The 16,923-nt window shown below is 44.0% G+C and overlaps 1 protein-coding gene across 1 annotated transcript in view; it reads right to left on the minus strand.

The window, feature by feature from the left end:
• Nucleotides 1–16,923, minus strand: part of ITGB8 (integrin subunit beta 8) — a 461,694-nt gene that overhangs the window by 270,192 nt on the left and 174,579 nt on the right. Inside the window, exons 2-3 of the mRNA XM_069648474.1 lie at nt 15,363–15,448; nt 8,222–8,396 (exon numbers count right to left, since the gene is read on the minus strand). Coding sequence (XP_069504575.1) covers nt 8,222–8,396; nt 15,363–15,448 — 261 coding nt within the window. The remainder of the gene's footprint in view (nt 1–8,221; nt 8,397–15,362; nt 15,449–16,923) is intronic.

Here is a 16,923-nt window from a genome sequence, read left to right on the forward strand (position 1 = left end):
GAGCCATTATAGTGGTCCTTCCCAAGGAAGGTAAAGACCCGAGGGAATGTTCATCCTACCGAACCATATCATTGCTCAACATCGATGTCAATATCCTGGCCAAGGTGGTGGGTAGGCGGATGGAGGGGATAATGCAGAAGCTAGTCCACGGGGATCATGTGGGTTTCATTAGGGGCAGACAAGGATCGGATAATATCGGCAAAACTATAGACTTGGTACATTTCGCCCAAAACTCAAATCTCGATGCATGCATCCTGTACCTGGATTTGGAAAAAGCTTTCGACAGAGTACAGTGGAGATACATGACCCTCCTCCTCCAACGAATGGGCTTTGGGACACACATCCTGAGCTGGGTTGCCGCCCTCTATAGAGCCCCTACCGCAAGGGTCCAGGTGAACGGATTGCTGTCAGAATCTTTCCCTCTTACCCGAGGGACTAGACAGGGCTGCCCTCTCCCCCCTGCTATATGTCCTCACGATGGAGGCTTTGGCCATAGCGGTTAGGTCCCACCCAGCCATATATCAGGGGTATTAGAAGGGGGAAGTGGAATTCAAGCTTTCCCTGTTTGCTGATGATATCCTGGCATACCTGGTGGACCCGGGCTCATCGATTCCTCCCCCCCTGTCCCTGGTCAGCTCCTTCGGGCGTTTCTCAGGCCTGAAAATTAACACCACCAAGTCTGTCCTCCTTCCGATGCTCCTGGTGGACCCGGTACTAGAGCCCCTGACCAGGTTTCACGGGATAGCTGTGAGCAAGAACACCATAAAATACCTGGGGGTCCTCCTCACTAGTGACTTATCAAAACTGGGGACTTCCAACTACGAGCCCATGCTATCTGAGATCACCTCTGACCTGAGTAGATGGGGAGGAATGATCCTCTCATGGTATGGTCGGATGACAGCAGTCAAAATGAATATACTGCCCCCGCTTGTGTACCTCTTTACAGCCCTCCCTACCCGGGTACACGCTCAAACCTTCATAGATTTACACAAGGGGGTCCACGACTTCATTTGGCAGGGGAAAACCCCGCGGATTGGAAGGGCCACCCTGACGCTTCCAAGAGAGGAGGGGGGATTCGGTCTCCCAGATTTCCAATTGTATTATCACGCAGCACAACTGTGGGTCCTTCTAGAACACATGAAGGAAGGCTTGCGGACATACTGGTCATATTTAGAGGACATGGATGTCTACCCCCTAAATGTCGGCGACCTCCTGTGGGCCCCTCGCAGGTCTATCCCGAAACAAGTACTGTCCCATCCAACCCTGGGTGTTCTCTGGGATATCTGGAGGGAGTGCCCCCGAACAGCCCATCTTTCTTCTTGGCCGTCCCCTATGACCTCCTTGTGGGCCCCCCCCCCTGAAACTGGGCAGCAGAGGGTTTAGAGAATCCCAGCGTTGGTCTGACGCGGGCCTGGAACGGGCGGGCCAGCTGTTCAGGGAGGGAGAATTTCTGAGTTATGAGGACCTCAGGGATGGGCTGGGAGGCGGGACTCTCTCCATCTTCGAATACCTCCGCCTTAAGGGCATCCTCAACGACCCCTCATGGGGCCCAAACCTGAAGAGACAACTAACTCCCTTTGAGAAACTCCTTGATTCAGCAACTTCTAGAAAGGGCGCGGTCTCCTGTATGTACGCAGTTCTAAACACCCATAACCTTCAGGCTAGGAGGGGCTTCCGTGGGTTCTGGAACGTTCTGGCGGGAGAGGAGATATCAGAGGACGCCTGGGCTCGTATTTTCAGGATATCGTTTCATGGTAATCTTTTCACATCGGACATGGAAAACAACTTTAAAATCCTGCAGGTGTGGCACAGGGACCCGGCAAAACTCTCGAAAATGTTCACAGGGGTATCACCAGAATGCCCGAGGGGCTGTGGCCAGATAGGGACTAGAGGTCACATGTGGTGGCTATGCCCGAAGGTGCAGACCTACTGGAAATCAGTGAGAGATTGGATAGCGGAGGTAACGGAGGACCCCTAACCCTCAACCCGCTGACCATGCTGCTGGGCCTCCCCCCGGAGGAAGCGGAAATGCACCGGTACCCAAGGATGTGGGAAACTATGTTGGGAGCAGGCAGAGTGGCCCTAGCCCAGAGGTGGAAGAGCCCGGAAACACCTTCCAAAGAAGATTGGACGAAAAAGCTTAAGAACATGTTCTTGATGGACAAATTGACTGCCATGGTGAACAATGACTCATGCTCATTCCTCGCTGACTGGTATGGGGTCCAGCAGACATGGGGATGGGATGTTCATTAGTTTTGAGATCGTACCCCCGGATGGTCGGGGCGTGATCATCACTGAGAGTGGACAACACCCAAATGGGGGGTCCCCACGACCCAGGGCGACGTCGGCCTCAAGCCAGCAACTGAATTGGTCACATGTTGCGGCGCTTCAAAGACCTAGGAAAAGATGTGAACGTTTGGTCTCTTTACTGCTGTTACGTTCAGTTTGAACACGGGGGGGAGGGAGGGGGGGTTACAAAAGGGGGGGGATTGGGGCTACTGTAATATCCCTTTTTATGTTTTCTGTTTCACAAAATGCTAATAAAAACCAAAGTTTAAAAAAAAAAAAGACCACAATGTTCAAAGGATATGCTCTTGAGGTTGCAAAAGGGAGACCTATCCAGTCTCTAGAGCCCAAAGATGTGCAATGGGGGCAGATATCAGTCAGTAATACCTTTTCAAATGTCTTGGTGGCTTAAAAGTGCCAAACAAACCTTCTCAGCGTCCTTCGTGGACTATTTTCGATTTGTGGGTGCAGCAGTCACAATGGTCCAGTGGCCGGATGGCGTTGAGTCAGGGTCAAATGTAAGGTAGCTGTGGTCTTGAAGCATCTACCCGAGCAGATCAGGCGAGCACCAGGTTTGGCCAGCGTTCGAGGTTCGATGGCGGCAAGTGGGTACCATGAAGCGCAGTCAAGTTAATTCAATGCAGAGGCTTGGCAGTCGCTGTTCGGGAGACACCATTGTTGGGTCCATTGACACACAGAAGTGGTCAAGAAGAAGCTGGCAGTCCGAATGATGCTTCAAGCAATTGAAAGCAGCAGTACGTATTTGGTTTGAGCCCAGGCAACAATGCGCTTCAGTCAAAGAGGCAAATGGCAGTTCGGAGAACAATGAATGCCAAAGGCAGCATTGAAGAGTCCTGGTGGTCCACTCTGCTCTGAACACACTCAAATCAAGGTTTGGAGTAGGTTGATGTTGAAAACACAGGCATCTTGGCTGTTCTGGCTTTTCAGAGCTTTGAGTCCAAATTCAGGTTCTCAAGGGCCAAGGTTAGTGATTTCTCAGGCTCCCATTTACTGGGGATGCTGGCACACACCTTAAAGGGTCCTGCAGCACAGAGTGATCCCAGGCAATAGGGTTGCTGGCAGAGATGCGGTCTTGGTCCAGCAGCAGAGTTCACCCACAAAGGTCCATGGGGATGGTTAGGGGACAGACTTTGCCCCTGCCTGGCAACAATTGCTTTCACCTCACCACTGGAAGACTCCGGAAAGGGCTGCCCTCCCAGCAGGGTCCAATGAAACCTTATGTCAGGATTGGACTCCAAAGGATCATTCAGTTTCGTGATCCAAACCCTGCTCTTGAAATTAGTGAACTTTACCCTTCTGACATCACACCCAGAATGCTTTGTGCTACAGTAAATGGAGGGGACAAGGAAGTCAAAGAGGCAGAGGGAAACAAGGTGGAGTAATCTTCCCCAAACCTTCAGATGTCTCCCTGGATACACTAATCTTGCCCCTTCTCAATAGAATTGAAAACCTTTATAAATGCAGCACCTTGGTGTGAGGTCTAGACCTTTGTGAATGGGTGTGCTCTTTGATTTCAGTGCCCAGGCCAGTTTCCTGTGGAGTGGCAATCCCTGGGTAAAGGGAGATGCCTGCTCTTACAAAGGAACAAGGAGAGCCTTGTCTGTATTTAATACACATAACCCTTCCACAGCTGATCTGGAACCACAGGGCTGACACACGTGTGACATCAATTTAATGTGCCTGGGATAATTATGACAGATGCTGGCCACCAATCCCTAATTTAGTATGGCTTATATTTACATTTTACTGTGCCACCAGGACAGGATCCTCAGAGTTATGCCATTTTTGGAACAGGAATGCATATCTCTACTGCTTCACCTCTGCTGCAGAGACTTTTCTGTCACTGCTGCTGACCTCTGAACCTTCTATGTGCAACTGGTAGAGCAGGAGCTGCAAATCAGGATGCTGTTGCAGCAGGGCAGGGAAGCAGGGCACATGTACACACACACAAGTACATACTATGTTTTTGGCTTGGAGCTTATTAAAGGGGAGCTTATTAAAGGGGAATCTGATCAGCAGATATCGCTTAAAGAGAATTACCTGCATAATTAAATTAATTAATACAAATCAAAAAGCCAGATGGCAATTCCTCACACCTACATGTTTAAATATACATTTATTTTAATTTGATATTGATTAAAATTTGTTGTTAGGTGAGCAATTGCTAACTTGCTTCTGTAAAAATGTGTGGATGTGTGCTGAAACCGGCCAGTGTTTTTTCTCAAAAGTATACTAGGTTTGACTTCAATATGATGTGTGGCCTTGAAATTAAATGCATGCTCTGGTCATTTCAAAAGTCTAGGAAAGAAAGGAAATGAAGAATATCCCTAGAGAACGCTTCAGTTGCACACTGGATGTGATGATAATTCTTGACAACTTCAATTTCAACTGATAAAAAGAAAACATTTGTCTTCTATTTAAATGGAGACTGTGACATTGTAAAAACTCACTCCCCATCTTATACGTGCAAATACAAAATGAATATGACACCCCCCATTGGGGAATGAGACTAAGAGAACAGGCTGCAAGAGTTAAGTTTTGTTTATGTAAAATTGGCATCCTGAGAACTCTGCTGCCCGAGAGCGCTCTGGCAAACAACACACTTACAATTGATTATATGGGCAAAAAGAGTCATCAGTGATGTCAGATACGAATGTTACAAAAGTTCATTATGATTGGACACAAGACTACAATGTATAGGTTCCTTTAGGTGCTGCTCCTCTCGGGTTGGCTACTTGGTTGAAGGGAGAGTGAGCGTCTTGAGGTCCATCTGTCTGTGTCCAGGTGGCGTGAGGGTCAGGTCACAGTGAGGTTAGGGCGGGCCCTAAGTAAGCTAACATGAGATACTACCATTAGACATACACTAAATAATGATCACTACAAATCCTTTGAGTACATTATCATAAACCTATACATCGCATACATAAAATCACAGCATCACTCATTGGGACTTATTTGAAGTCCTGGGTTTAAGGCCTTTGTCAGTGAGATAACATTGATGGTGGGTTGGTCCAGGAGTATCAAAAGAGGCTATAAGGCATTCTGCCATGTGTTAGTTCAAGGGTGCAATATACTGTGACGGAGGTCTGATGTTAGTTGGGGGCACATTGGAGGTGGGCTTCACAGCAGGGTCAAACGTCTGTTACATCAAGAGAATACCTTACGAGGGCACTGGGTTATAGTGGCAGTAATTTATCAACAGCAGGGGTAAGAGGGCAAAGGCAGGTTTGTGGTGACGGATGGGATAAAAGTCATGTTTCAGGCCGGTTCACACACAGGACAGTGATCTCAGAGGTAGAGTGAAATGTTACATTGGTGTATTTGTTTCAATTATCTCCGGTTCATCTGTTAGAAATGGAGCTGCAAAGCTTTCAGACAGAGTGAGAAAAGGTGGGGGCCATGAGCATGGTGTGAGCGGCGCTGCAGAGGGGAGAGAAGCCTGTTCGTATTATCGCAGTGAGGCCTAATTCAAAGATGGATTATAGGGTACACAAAAGGGAAGCCAAGTGTCCCGCACAACAACCCCGCATCTGACACTGTTAGTGTGCATGCGAGCAAAGGAGGCATCCCCATTATTGTACGAGCAAGTGGCTTACATCGTGCTGAATGTATGAGGGGGCCTAAAGGACCCCTCACTCCCATACAACCTCCTTATAAGTATGCCAGTCCAAAAATAAGGGTGCCGGTAGCAACGTACCAGCATCCTTTCAATACTGTCATACTACAACAATGCCGTAGGGGCCCTTGATCGCCAGAGGTTTTACCGGCTGGGTTTTCACAACTCTATCGGCATGGTTGTCACTGAAGCACTGGCACCTTTAGCAACAGTGTAGGGGCTTCAGTGACCCCATTTCCATGGAGTCCCACTAGACTCCATGGAAATGGAGATTTACCGTTACCGCTGCCACTTGTTATATCCCGGTAGCACCAGGATATCATGTGGTGGTAAGGGTGTTACAGGGTTGCCAGTAACCTGCCACCTACCAGCAGGTTTTACCGGCAACCCCATAATGAGCCTGTATGTTAGTAAATTACAGGTAGACCTGATGTTCATATACCATTTACAAGTATCCCTTGCTGGTTCCTACTTCTTTCCGTTCCCCCAAATTGCTCATTGGTCTGTCTGCTTGTCTGCTCTGCTTTTTCCTGCTTCTCTTCCTTGTATGCGGGTTCCTTGCCAGTCTTCTTTCAATTATGTCATTTTTGTCACCTGTCTGCCCAAACTACAACTGAGACATTGTGATCCTCCCATCTTAGGTTATACCACATTCCGCTGTAGCCACTTACATACAGTGTTTGCACTGTTCCTTCTCCACGTTAACCTTGCATGAATGGAGTTGGGAGCAGACTAACAGGAAGTCCGATCGCTATGCCTAAAGCAATGTTGGCCCGGGGTGGCTTTGCATTGTAAAATTCCACCTCACTCGAACACTGGATGTATGTCAGTACTTCTGTCAACAGTCTCCGCAAGAAAACATGTATACAGCAAAAGCAAGATAAAGTTATTGACAGATTTAAACACTCATTTGTAAATACAAGATATCATAACATATTAACATACAGAATTTGGTATATTCCATACAAAACAAGTGAATGCTTCTGTGAATGCTTACAATATGTTTTAAATTGGTGCTCTGAGATTATGATCTCTCAAGGAACCAGTAATCAAATTCATTTAAGCTCTTAATTCAAAGTAGGTTCTGGACACTTTACATATCCAAATAGTTTCCATATTTCTTTCTCATTAAATCAATATATGCTTCCTTTAAAATTTCCATTGCCATCATTATTGTGCTAATCGACTTTTGTTTGAATGTTTGAAGCATGCTCAGCATTCCCACTGTCTACCCACATAGTTCCTTTCACAAAATCTGTGTTCCCAAGTGGAATCTATTAAATGTCAATGTAAAGGGTATGAAACTGCTTCCTGTGTATTGATGCAGCCACTTCTAAGAATGCTCACAGATGCCTGCACACACTTCTATAATGTTCATTGTGCATTACACTACAGAAGGATTATGTAGATGCTTTCAAAATGATTAGGACTACAACTCCATAAGCCTAGTCATTGTTGTCAATGGTGAGGAATCATGGGAGCTGTAGTTGAAAACCAAAGAGAGCCACAGTTTGCACGCCGATGCGTTAGTGTAAGAAATGTATGATCATATTTGGGTATTTTGGGCCTCATTCCAAGATTGGAGGTAGTCATGGCGCTATTTGCGCCATGACTGCCTCCAATAACGGTACCGGCACCGGTCTCGTTCAATGGGGACTTACCGGTGTAGTACGACCTTTGTTCAATGGAAATGGGGAAGTAGCTAATAATGGTACCGCAATTTGCGGTACCCATATTAGCTCTGAAGTCCCTTAACGGGTCCGGTCCTTAACTCCTGGTCAGACCAGGAGTTAAGGAAGGGACCCGCTAAGGGACCTCGTAGTAGGGCAGTAAGGGATTATCGGCACCGGTCTCCTTACCGGTGTCCGGTATCCCTTATGGCTCTACTCGGAATGAGGCCATATGTGTTCATCACTTGATCCATTGGATTGCCAAGATGTTCTTCTTAACCACTTGACCAGGCAACAACATCACCATATATATAAAATGTCAGTAAATTGTAGAATTATTTACTTTCATTTTGGATAAAGATAACAGAAGCCCATTAAACAACAATGCACACAAACCATATAAACATACAACCTTGATCGAATTTGGCACATATGCCAATATTAGTACTGCTATAACTAGATTCGCTAACTACGTTATGATTCCACTTTTATTACGTTATTTACAACTTGGTTTAAGATGGTAGATGATATAAGAGAACATAAGCAATACAGAAAAATACAAACATTGTTTTTCAGTTATTTTGATTGCCTGTATCACAAAGAATAGAATAATTTTGGAAATGCAAACCTGGCGATAGCTGGACTGAAACCTCCTTAGGTGTTACTTGAGTATTAGCTTCAGGGACCTTTGGTACTGTTACCTGGACTGAAGGATATTCTATCAGATCTGCATTGCATCCGTTCTTAATTAAATTAGAAATAATGTCACAACGTTGAATTTGTGTTGAATCCAACATAAAATCCTAGTCAAAGAGGAAAAATCACAAATAATTAATGTCTGCAAAAGTTAAATATCTTGTCAACGCAATAATGGAAATATCTTCTCACCAGTGAAAGTCATATAGATTCAAAAAGTAGTGCCAATATTGTGTGTTTCCATTTCTGTAAGATAACATTTTAAAACTTTAATCCAAGGTTGAATGAATGTACTCTACTTTACCAACAATTATTTGGGGAAAAATAACCTACTGAGAAAGCTATACTTCAATTTCCAGAAATAGGCTGGTGCTCATCATGAAGACCCTTTGTGTTTAACAAAAGGATCATCTCTTGGTGGTTAAAGCTGTTCAGAGATCATTAGATCACTGTGACCATGTCTTCCAGTTAGTTGTTACAGGGGTGTCAGAAATTCTTGTGAGTATTACTATTGCAAGATATACTGATTATTGTATAATGTCAGTGAGTGGGTGCCACAAGTTGTTCTTGGTTACACTCAAGGTTTTAAAAATATGTTTGGTATTAGGTTGTCTGTAATGAATGCTGTAATGCTGCCATTATAACAGTACCAACATAGAACCTTAAAGGTATTGCATTAGATGCATGGTTGTCATGGTTGGATGTTAGTGAAATCTGTTTTGGAAGAAGTGTGTTGCTGAGTGTGATGGTCCACACTGTAGTAAGGATCATGCTGCTACATGATGTGTCAATGCAATTTTTGTGTGCAAGTGTCATTGAAGAGAAAGTGTATTGCATGGGTAGAATACATACAGGCAGTCCTAAACTAGTCATGTAATTGTAAGGCTGCTGCATATGATCTGACAGATTTCTAGTGGCATGTGTCTTGTATGTGTTGTGGTAGATGATGTGTCATACTTTGCTGCTAGGACAGATTCATGCATCTTTAGCAGACTATGGTGTTCATCAAATATACATTTTTGCAAGCCATGGTCACATAGGTCACTGCCCATGAGGTGAACAGTGTGTCTACTATGTCTTACATGTTTAGTTTAATGTGTGATATTCTGCAATGTGGCGTGGTTTATGTTGCCTGCTTAATAAGCCACTGCGGCTAAAGTGTCCATATGTATCTAGGGGGGAGGAAATTATGAAACACACAAACCTAGATTGGAATGGATATATTAACATTTCAGCTGAGACAACGCCCTAACACAACACATTCTAGAGCAATGATCTAATGAGGTACAAAAGTCACTTTGAGGATTTGATGTTGCCAATGCTGCTCCAACGGATAGACGGCTGGACTGATGTTCGTTCAGGTTCACCCTCATGATAGAAGATGGGATGCTGTTGGTACTCTTGTTCAGAGGTGAATTGCCTAGCATTTCGGTGCTGGACTGCCCCAGGGCAGGACAAAGACTGATATGTTTGGGATATTTCTTCTCTGTGAAAGATAGTGAGCTAAAGACGCTGGGTAAGTCACTCATAACCAGGACTAATGTCTGGCAGAGGGACTGCCAGGACCCCCCTTGTTAATGGGTAGAATACATACAAGCAGTCCTAAACTAGTCATGTAATTGTAAGGCTGCTGGATATGAACTGACAGATTTCTAGTGGCATGTGTCTTGTATGTGTTGTGGTAGATGATGTGTCATACTTTGCTGCTAGGACAGATTCATGTATCTTTAGCAGACTATGGTGTTCATCAAATATACATGTTTGCAAGCCATGGTCACATAAGTCACTGCACATGAGGTGAACGGTGTGTCTACTATGTCTTACATGTTTAGTTTAATGTGTGATATTCTGCAATGTGGTGTGGTTTATGTTGCCTGCTTAATAAGCCACTGCGGCTAAAGTGTCCATATGTATCTAGGCAGGAGGAAATTATGAAACACACAAACCTAGATTGGAATGGATATATTAACATTTCAGCTGAGACAACGCCCCAACACGACACATTCTAGAGCAATGATCTAATGAGGTACTAAAGACACTTTGAGGATTTGATGTTGCCCATGCTGCTCCAACGGGTAGACGGCTGGACTGATGTTCGTTCAGGTGCACCCTCCTGATAGAAGGCACTGTGAAGTGGTGTAATGCAGTGGAACAAAAGAATGCTTGGGACAATTCTGTGCTAGTTCTGTCTGTGGGATTTAGGAGCCTGCGGGATGCAAGGAATGGAAGGTTATAGAAAGTAATTTGAAACCAATTTGGCAAGAGACTCAGAGCAAGGACTCAATGAAGATCCACTACCTCTGAGGTCAGGTGGTCTCTACGGACCAAATCTAATAGATGTCTATCAGGTGTGTTTTGAACAATCTGGAATCCACAATACAGGGATTGTAGGAAAGCCCTGTATACGCGCACACCAGAAAAAATAGAACACACTAGGGAAAAAGGCCCAAAAAACCACTTTCCAGGATACAAGTTTATTTTCACACAAAAATGGAAAGCACCAACAAAGAACTCTGCTGCCGCAGAACATTCTGTCAGAATCTGCATGAGCAGCACATTAAAAAAAGGTGCATGCATCATCAGTGACATCATTACATAAAGTAAAAACATGCATGGCTGGTTGGTGAAACCCTATACATAGGCCGCCTGCTCCATAGGGAATGCCAGGCATTGGTCCCAGGCTCACCTGTCCATCTTCTTCCACGTGGGTGATGCGACACTCGTCATCGGTCACAAGCTGTGCAATTAGCAATTTATTCGCAAACTGGAAAACACATCTCTGTCTATGTAACTGTGCACCTGGTATGAGCAGACAGGGGCCCAGGTGGAAAGCCAAGGTCATACTAACTCACACACTTCACTCGCTCCTAGGCAGGCCAGCACCTCTCCAAGGTCTTCTATCCTCATTCTTGGATATTATTTCATCCCTCCCTGCACCTTGCAGCATAAATCACGTGACCTAGATCTTTTTGATCAATTGGGGGGTATAATAGGTTTAAGGTCAGTGGTCTGGGGCTGGCCGGTACCATAGAATTCAGGGGTCCTAAAGCTAGGCATTTGGGTGGTATATCCTAGAATTGGCACTGGTGGGGGTCAGAGCCCTGTGCCCTAATTCTTATGGACTTGTATTGCTCACAGACATTCAGCCCTCCACCCATGGTCTTGCAGGGAACATTCTTCCCCGGGCACAAGGGTTGGCAACATTTTAGGACAATTAAGTGTTTGTTGATCTGTCTAGTTCTGGCCTTTCACCCCAGTTTCTGGGATACAACCTATTCCTTTGCTCATGCACGCGGCCTAGGCCTGGGGTGCTGGCTGTCATACTACGTTTAAGCATTGAGCTACAGTATAGCTGCTAATATGTTAGAGGGCTGCTATTCCTGCATGTGCACTATGTTTATAAAACATGCAATAATGTAATCGTGCAGAAGCATTTAAGGGCTCCCTCCTCCACTGGTCTCTGACAGTACCTGTGGCAGCCTTTGCCTTATCCTAAAGCGCTTGGGGGTGCCAGAAGATGTCCCCTTCCCAAAAGTATGCTGAAGATCCCAGGTAAATTATATTTACAAAATGAATCTGTTTGAAAATGAATGGTGTGGTTGGTTGCTCACAATGGGGAATGAGATGAAAGGAAACATGTATCACAGTGCTTTGGGTTTCATGGATCAAACATTCAATACATATTGATTTGACAAATGAGTGGTCAATGTGTGTCAAATGTAGGTATGTGGAATTTTCAGAATGGATCTGTGGGAACTATTTAAGATTACTATTTTGAAAATAGAGGTAGATGCTTCCACAGATTCTAGCTTCGGTTGTGTCAATATTTAGGAGTTGGAAGGCTTTGATATGATGAATAGGAGGTATTAATTCAGAATGTTTGAATAAACGGATTAGGGAGGTCCAGGCAGATTCGCACAAGAGAGAGGCCGGAGGGAAACATGGTGGAAAAGCGGTATTATACGGCTGAGGATGAGCTGAAAGACAGCAAATTAGAGTGGAAAATGGCAGGTGGGGAAGAAAAGGAAACTTGTTAATGATGAACAGCAGGGCACAACATAACATTATGTGATGGAACCAGTGCATGCTATTAGAAAGGATAGCTGTCAAAGAGATATTGTGCTTCTCAACATTCTTTCTTTTTCTTCTCCTCTTTATTACAACTGGTGTGGTCACAGGGTGGTGCTAAATCCGCGTTATATGTGCCAAAAAGAATATGATATGATATATGATATATTTTATTTGTAGCCTGCACAAGTGTTTCACATATGGGCCATTATCAAGTTGAGAATCTGATATTGGTACTCAAAAAGTAAACACATGGTAGGGATTAGCAGAATGCAGATAGTTTCTCTACAACCACTGTTCTACTAGACTGATTCCCTGTCTACACAGGAACCTCTTGCTGGTGAAACCCTTCCTCAAGCTCCAGCTTTCGCCAACTTCTATCCTTCATCATTTTACCAACTTGAAATGTAGTTCAGCGGATGCAATATCTCTCGAGCCCACCCTCTTATAATGCCCTTTCTCCAAAAATCTATGCTTTGTGGTCTCCAATTTACTTATTTAAATTCTACCCACCCTCTCATCACTGAACTTGTGCCAACCACTCTTAAAGAAGTGCGGTGAGGTCACTGTTTTGAAAAAGCTTAATCTTAACCATTTTGACATGTCTAATTTCACCATGATAGGAAATCCACTATTCCCCACTAAACCATTGAAGTAAGATGTTACTATATAATTGTCCCGATCTTCAAACCTTCACAATATAGCTTTTGCCAGCCCTGGGTGTGCCACAGGCTTATCTTCGTGATGTCCTCATGATATCATGTGATGCTGATTATGTCAACCTTCTCACCCTGGTGGTCCGTGTTTCAGCTCTAAACAGCACTGACAGCTGAAGCTCCTTGTCTTTCTGCTGCATGTTTAAAAAATATCACTCTCACCTGTATAATCTGTTCTTTTTTCTCAGAGGTCTCAAAAGAGTATGCTGTATACTGTTAAGTTTAAGGTATCCCATCCTCTTCGCCAGTGTTAAGTTTAAGGCTTGGGAGTCAAAATATACACAGGCGGAGCCGCTCGTGGGTTTCATAAGTCTTTACTGGGTTCAGTCTCAGGGCAAGTACATAAGGGCAGAAAGGTAAGTAACATAGGCAGGGGGAAGACATCCACCGGCCCGCTCTTCAATTCAGTGCCAGGGTCCAACTTTTTTTCTTAGAACCCTCATGCGCAGTGGAACACTCATGCAAGGTCCTGTCCAAACATTCCACAACACACTCAGTACAGCACCAACACATACTCACAGAATGGACAGGGGCAGATTAAAACCTAACATATGCCTTCTTCTAAGCTCCTTCTCCCATCACCTGTGGTGTTTATCAATGCTGTGCCTTGTCACGTCTCCTCTTTAAATTCAACGTTGGTCTGTTGGCAGACATCAACTGCCCGTTGGGTAAGAACTTCTTCAGTGTGACTGAGGAGACCAAAGTCGTGCTTCATCTCTCCAATCACCTTAACTGCACGCCCCTTCACTCTCACCTTTTTTTGTCAAACGAGTACATTATTGGGTGTGTGCACTCTTGTTGCACTATTCATAGACTGATGCCCTACAAGTGCCAATGACCAAACTCGCTGGAGCTTATAAGCATCGAGACTTCCTCTACATGCTCCTGTCCAATGAAATTAGCAAATTATTTGTGACGTTTGATCATTTTCATTTCTATTAAGAACTCCCGTATGCACCTGCTTCTTTCAACTCTAGAGGCTTTGTCACCTACTTCCCTTCCTATGCTTCTCAGCTAGTCTGTCAGCTGCAAATATCTCATTAATCATTAAACAGGTCAACGATACCAACATGAGCCTTTAATCTAGCCATCTCGAGAATGTATGTGTTTAAACGATGCTGTGTCACTTCTGTTAACGAGAATTAGTTATAAGAAAAGTATCAGACCTGCCTTCTCTTCTGCCAATGCGCCCTTATGGTAAAATCAATTGAATGGATGATGGCTGACAGAAAACAATACCCAGAATCGACATGTAAACGCAAATTGATACTCATACTTCACCGACCGAGTGTGCAGATGTCCCTTGTATGCCCAAAACAGGAGAATGCCAAAACAGGATACAGCACTTTCGAACTTCAAAAATAAGTGTGGAACGTTCAGACCCTTTACACAATGAACCCACCCAAATACACGCCAGAAGAGAACCAACGGCCTTCATATCCTGTCACTAAAACCCATCAACCCTCCATACGTCCTCGTTCCAATTGTGGACTCTGTGCCATCTCTTTTCATGATTTGAAGTCCGCTCCCTAGCATGTAGCGATTTACAAATGTAAAATAAGTGAACACCTTTATCAGATTGCATTCATATGTCCGATCCTTCCGTGTTTTGTATGCTCATGTTCAACTACATCAATATACATTGTATTAACTGAAGTATGCAAAATAATGTGTCTAAAGTACATGCTAAAATGTGTACAACATACAAAGTTCAATTTTCTCAATGGCATGCGCATTCTGAACTTTTTCTGCGAATAACAAGTTATTTTAAAACAATGGGTTTAAGCTTGTTAACCACTGAACATTCAAACCCCATACAGATAATTTAACAAATTGAAGGTTTCAGTTGTAAAATACAGAATGACATCAGTATTTCCTGAAAGTTGAAAGGAAATGGCAAATGATGAGGTAATGTTCTTATCTTCAAGAATGTGAGATAAATTGCCTTAAGCTCGTTTAGATCACTTGGCTCAATTTGTGGCTATCTTAAACAAATGGAAACAAATGACCTGGCTTTGAAACCTTCTAATATCATAGTCATGTAACTAATGAGCCCATATTATGTTGCCATGGAGCCATATGTTACGTTCAACTCCCAAAAACATATATTATCTTTTTTCCAGTTATGGAAATAGACATCATTGAAAGCATATGCTGTCACTGGTATCACATGTTTGCACATGATCGCATGCTTCTATAGATGTGGCAGCTCCACGGTATTGAATATGTTGAACTGCTGTTTCAGGATTAGACAAACGCGAGGAGGGCGAAAGGAAATAAGTTGCGTACCTTCTGATTGCACCATGCACATTCCGCACCAAGAGAAAGACATGTTGAGCATGTGGCAGCGTGCGACGAGATGCACTGGTTTTCATCTGCATGAAAGACAAGCAATTCATGAATATGTGCATTTCATATCCAGTAGCACAACACTATCACACAACAGGCTACCATGTGAATCATTCATCTTTTAAGAAATAAAATCAGTAAAACATATGAAAACATGCCACTGGTGCATACAAGACTTGGTGGGAGCATACGATTCAAGGGTGGTACTTTGCAGCTCATCATAACTAAGCCGATTTAACAAAGTTTTACATTATTTAACGTGGTACAGACGAATAAAGTATGCTTTCAATGTGTTTATTTTTAATAACGTGAAACTGGGAGGAACATTCTCTCTCTCTCTCTCTCTCTCTCTCTCTCTGTCTCTCTTTCTCTCTCTCTCTCTCTCTCTCTCTCTCTCTCTCCCCCAATTCCGATTATGCCAATTCCTGCGATAATTGAAAATACACTTGAAAACTAAAAATATTCCCGTTTTCTCAGGGACTAACTATGTGCTCCTATCCTCTTTGCTAGGTCCCAGTACTCCTCTCAATTGTGTGTTCGCTCCCTAACCCTCTAGCATTACCACCTATCACTATTCGGTTCATGTGATGCAGTTTCTTTCCTAGACATGTCTTGCACCCTGCTGCAGTAATCTTGCTAGATACCCCGGCATTACCCCTATGAACTGACAACCCTTTACCCATAATTGGCTCCCCAGACTACCCACAACTCCTCAACTTTAATGTGTGTCCTCTTTCCTCTTCCCCACCTCTATCCTGATGTGGTTGCAAATTCTCCTCCAAATAGATTTTGGAGCACTTTTTGTTTTTGCCCTTCCCAGGCATTATCGCGGGCATCACCCACATTGTGCCCAAAGCTACTGGACGGATTTACCTAAAACCAGTCAAGGAAATGAAGCCAATGCTTTCTTTCCAAGTTGTTTTGTTTGGTCCAAATCTGCCCAATGGTTTTCATGCGACGGCTGTTCAAAAATGGCACTTTTTGCTTTGGAAAAATGAATGAGAGTAGGTGGAAAACTGTGTCGGCCGTATCCAATATACATGTCTTTTTTCAGGCCGACTAAGCAGTGCCTTTGGCCCTAGCTAGTGAGCATGCCCTTTGGCCATGCCCAATGTATATTTTAACACACTACTGAGTCAATAGCCATGGCCTTCAGCCATAGCCAGTGGCCACAGGCCTTTGGCAGTGTCCACTGTACATATTTATTCATGTATTTATTTATTTATTTTTAAGATGCCGACAGCCCGCAGGCATCAGGGCGTGACACAGGCACAAACTGACAAACAGATAGCACGGGATAAGTTCATAGAAGACTCGACCGACGGGCGAATTTACTTAAATAACCTAGTTTTTAAGGATGTTTTAAAGGTCCACATATTTTGGTCTTGCATCATGGGAAGAGGGAGAGTAGTCCAAAACTTGGCAGCTCTGACTTGAAGGATCTACAGAGAATATTCTCCCTTTTGAACCTGGGACATATAATCAGCCCTTTGTTAGATGA

This window comes from Ambystoma mexicanum, chromosome 2q, assembly GCF_040938575.1.
Source record: "Ambystoma mexicanum isolate Mex_15411 chromosome 2q, UKY_AmexF1_1, whole genome shotgun sequence".
Taxonomy (NCBI): Eukaryota; Metazoa; Chordata; class Amphibia; order Caudata; family Ambystomatidae; genus Ambystoma; species Ambystoma mexicanum.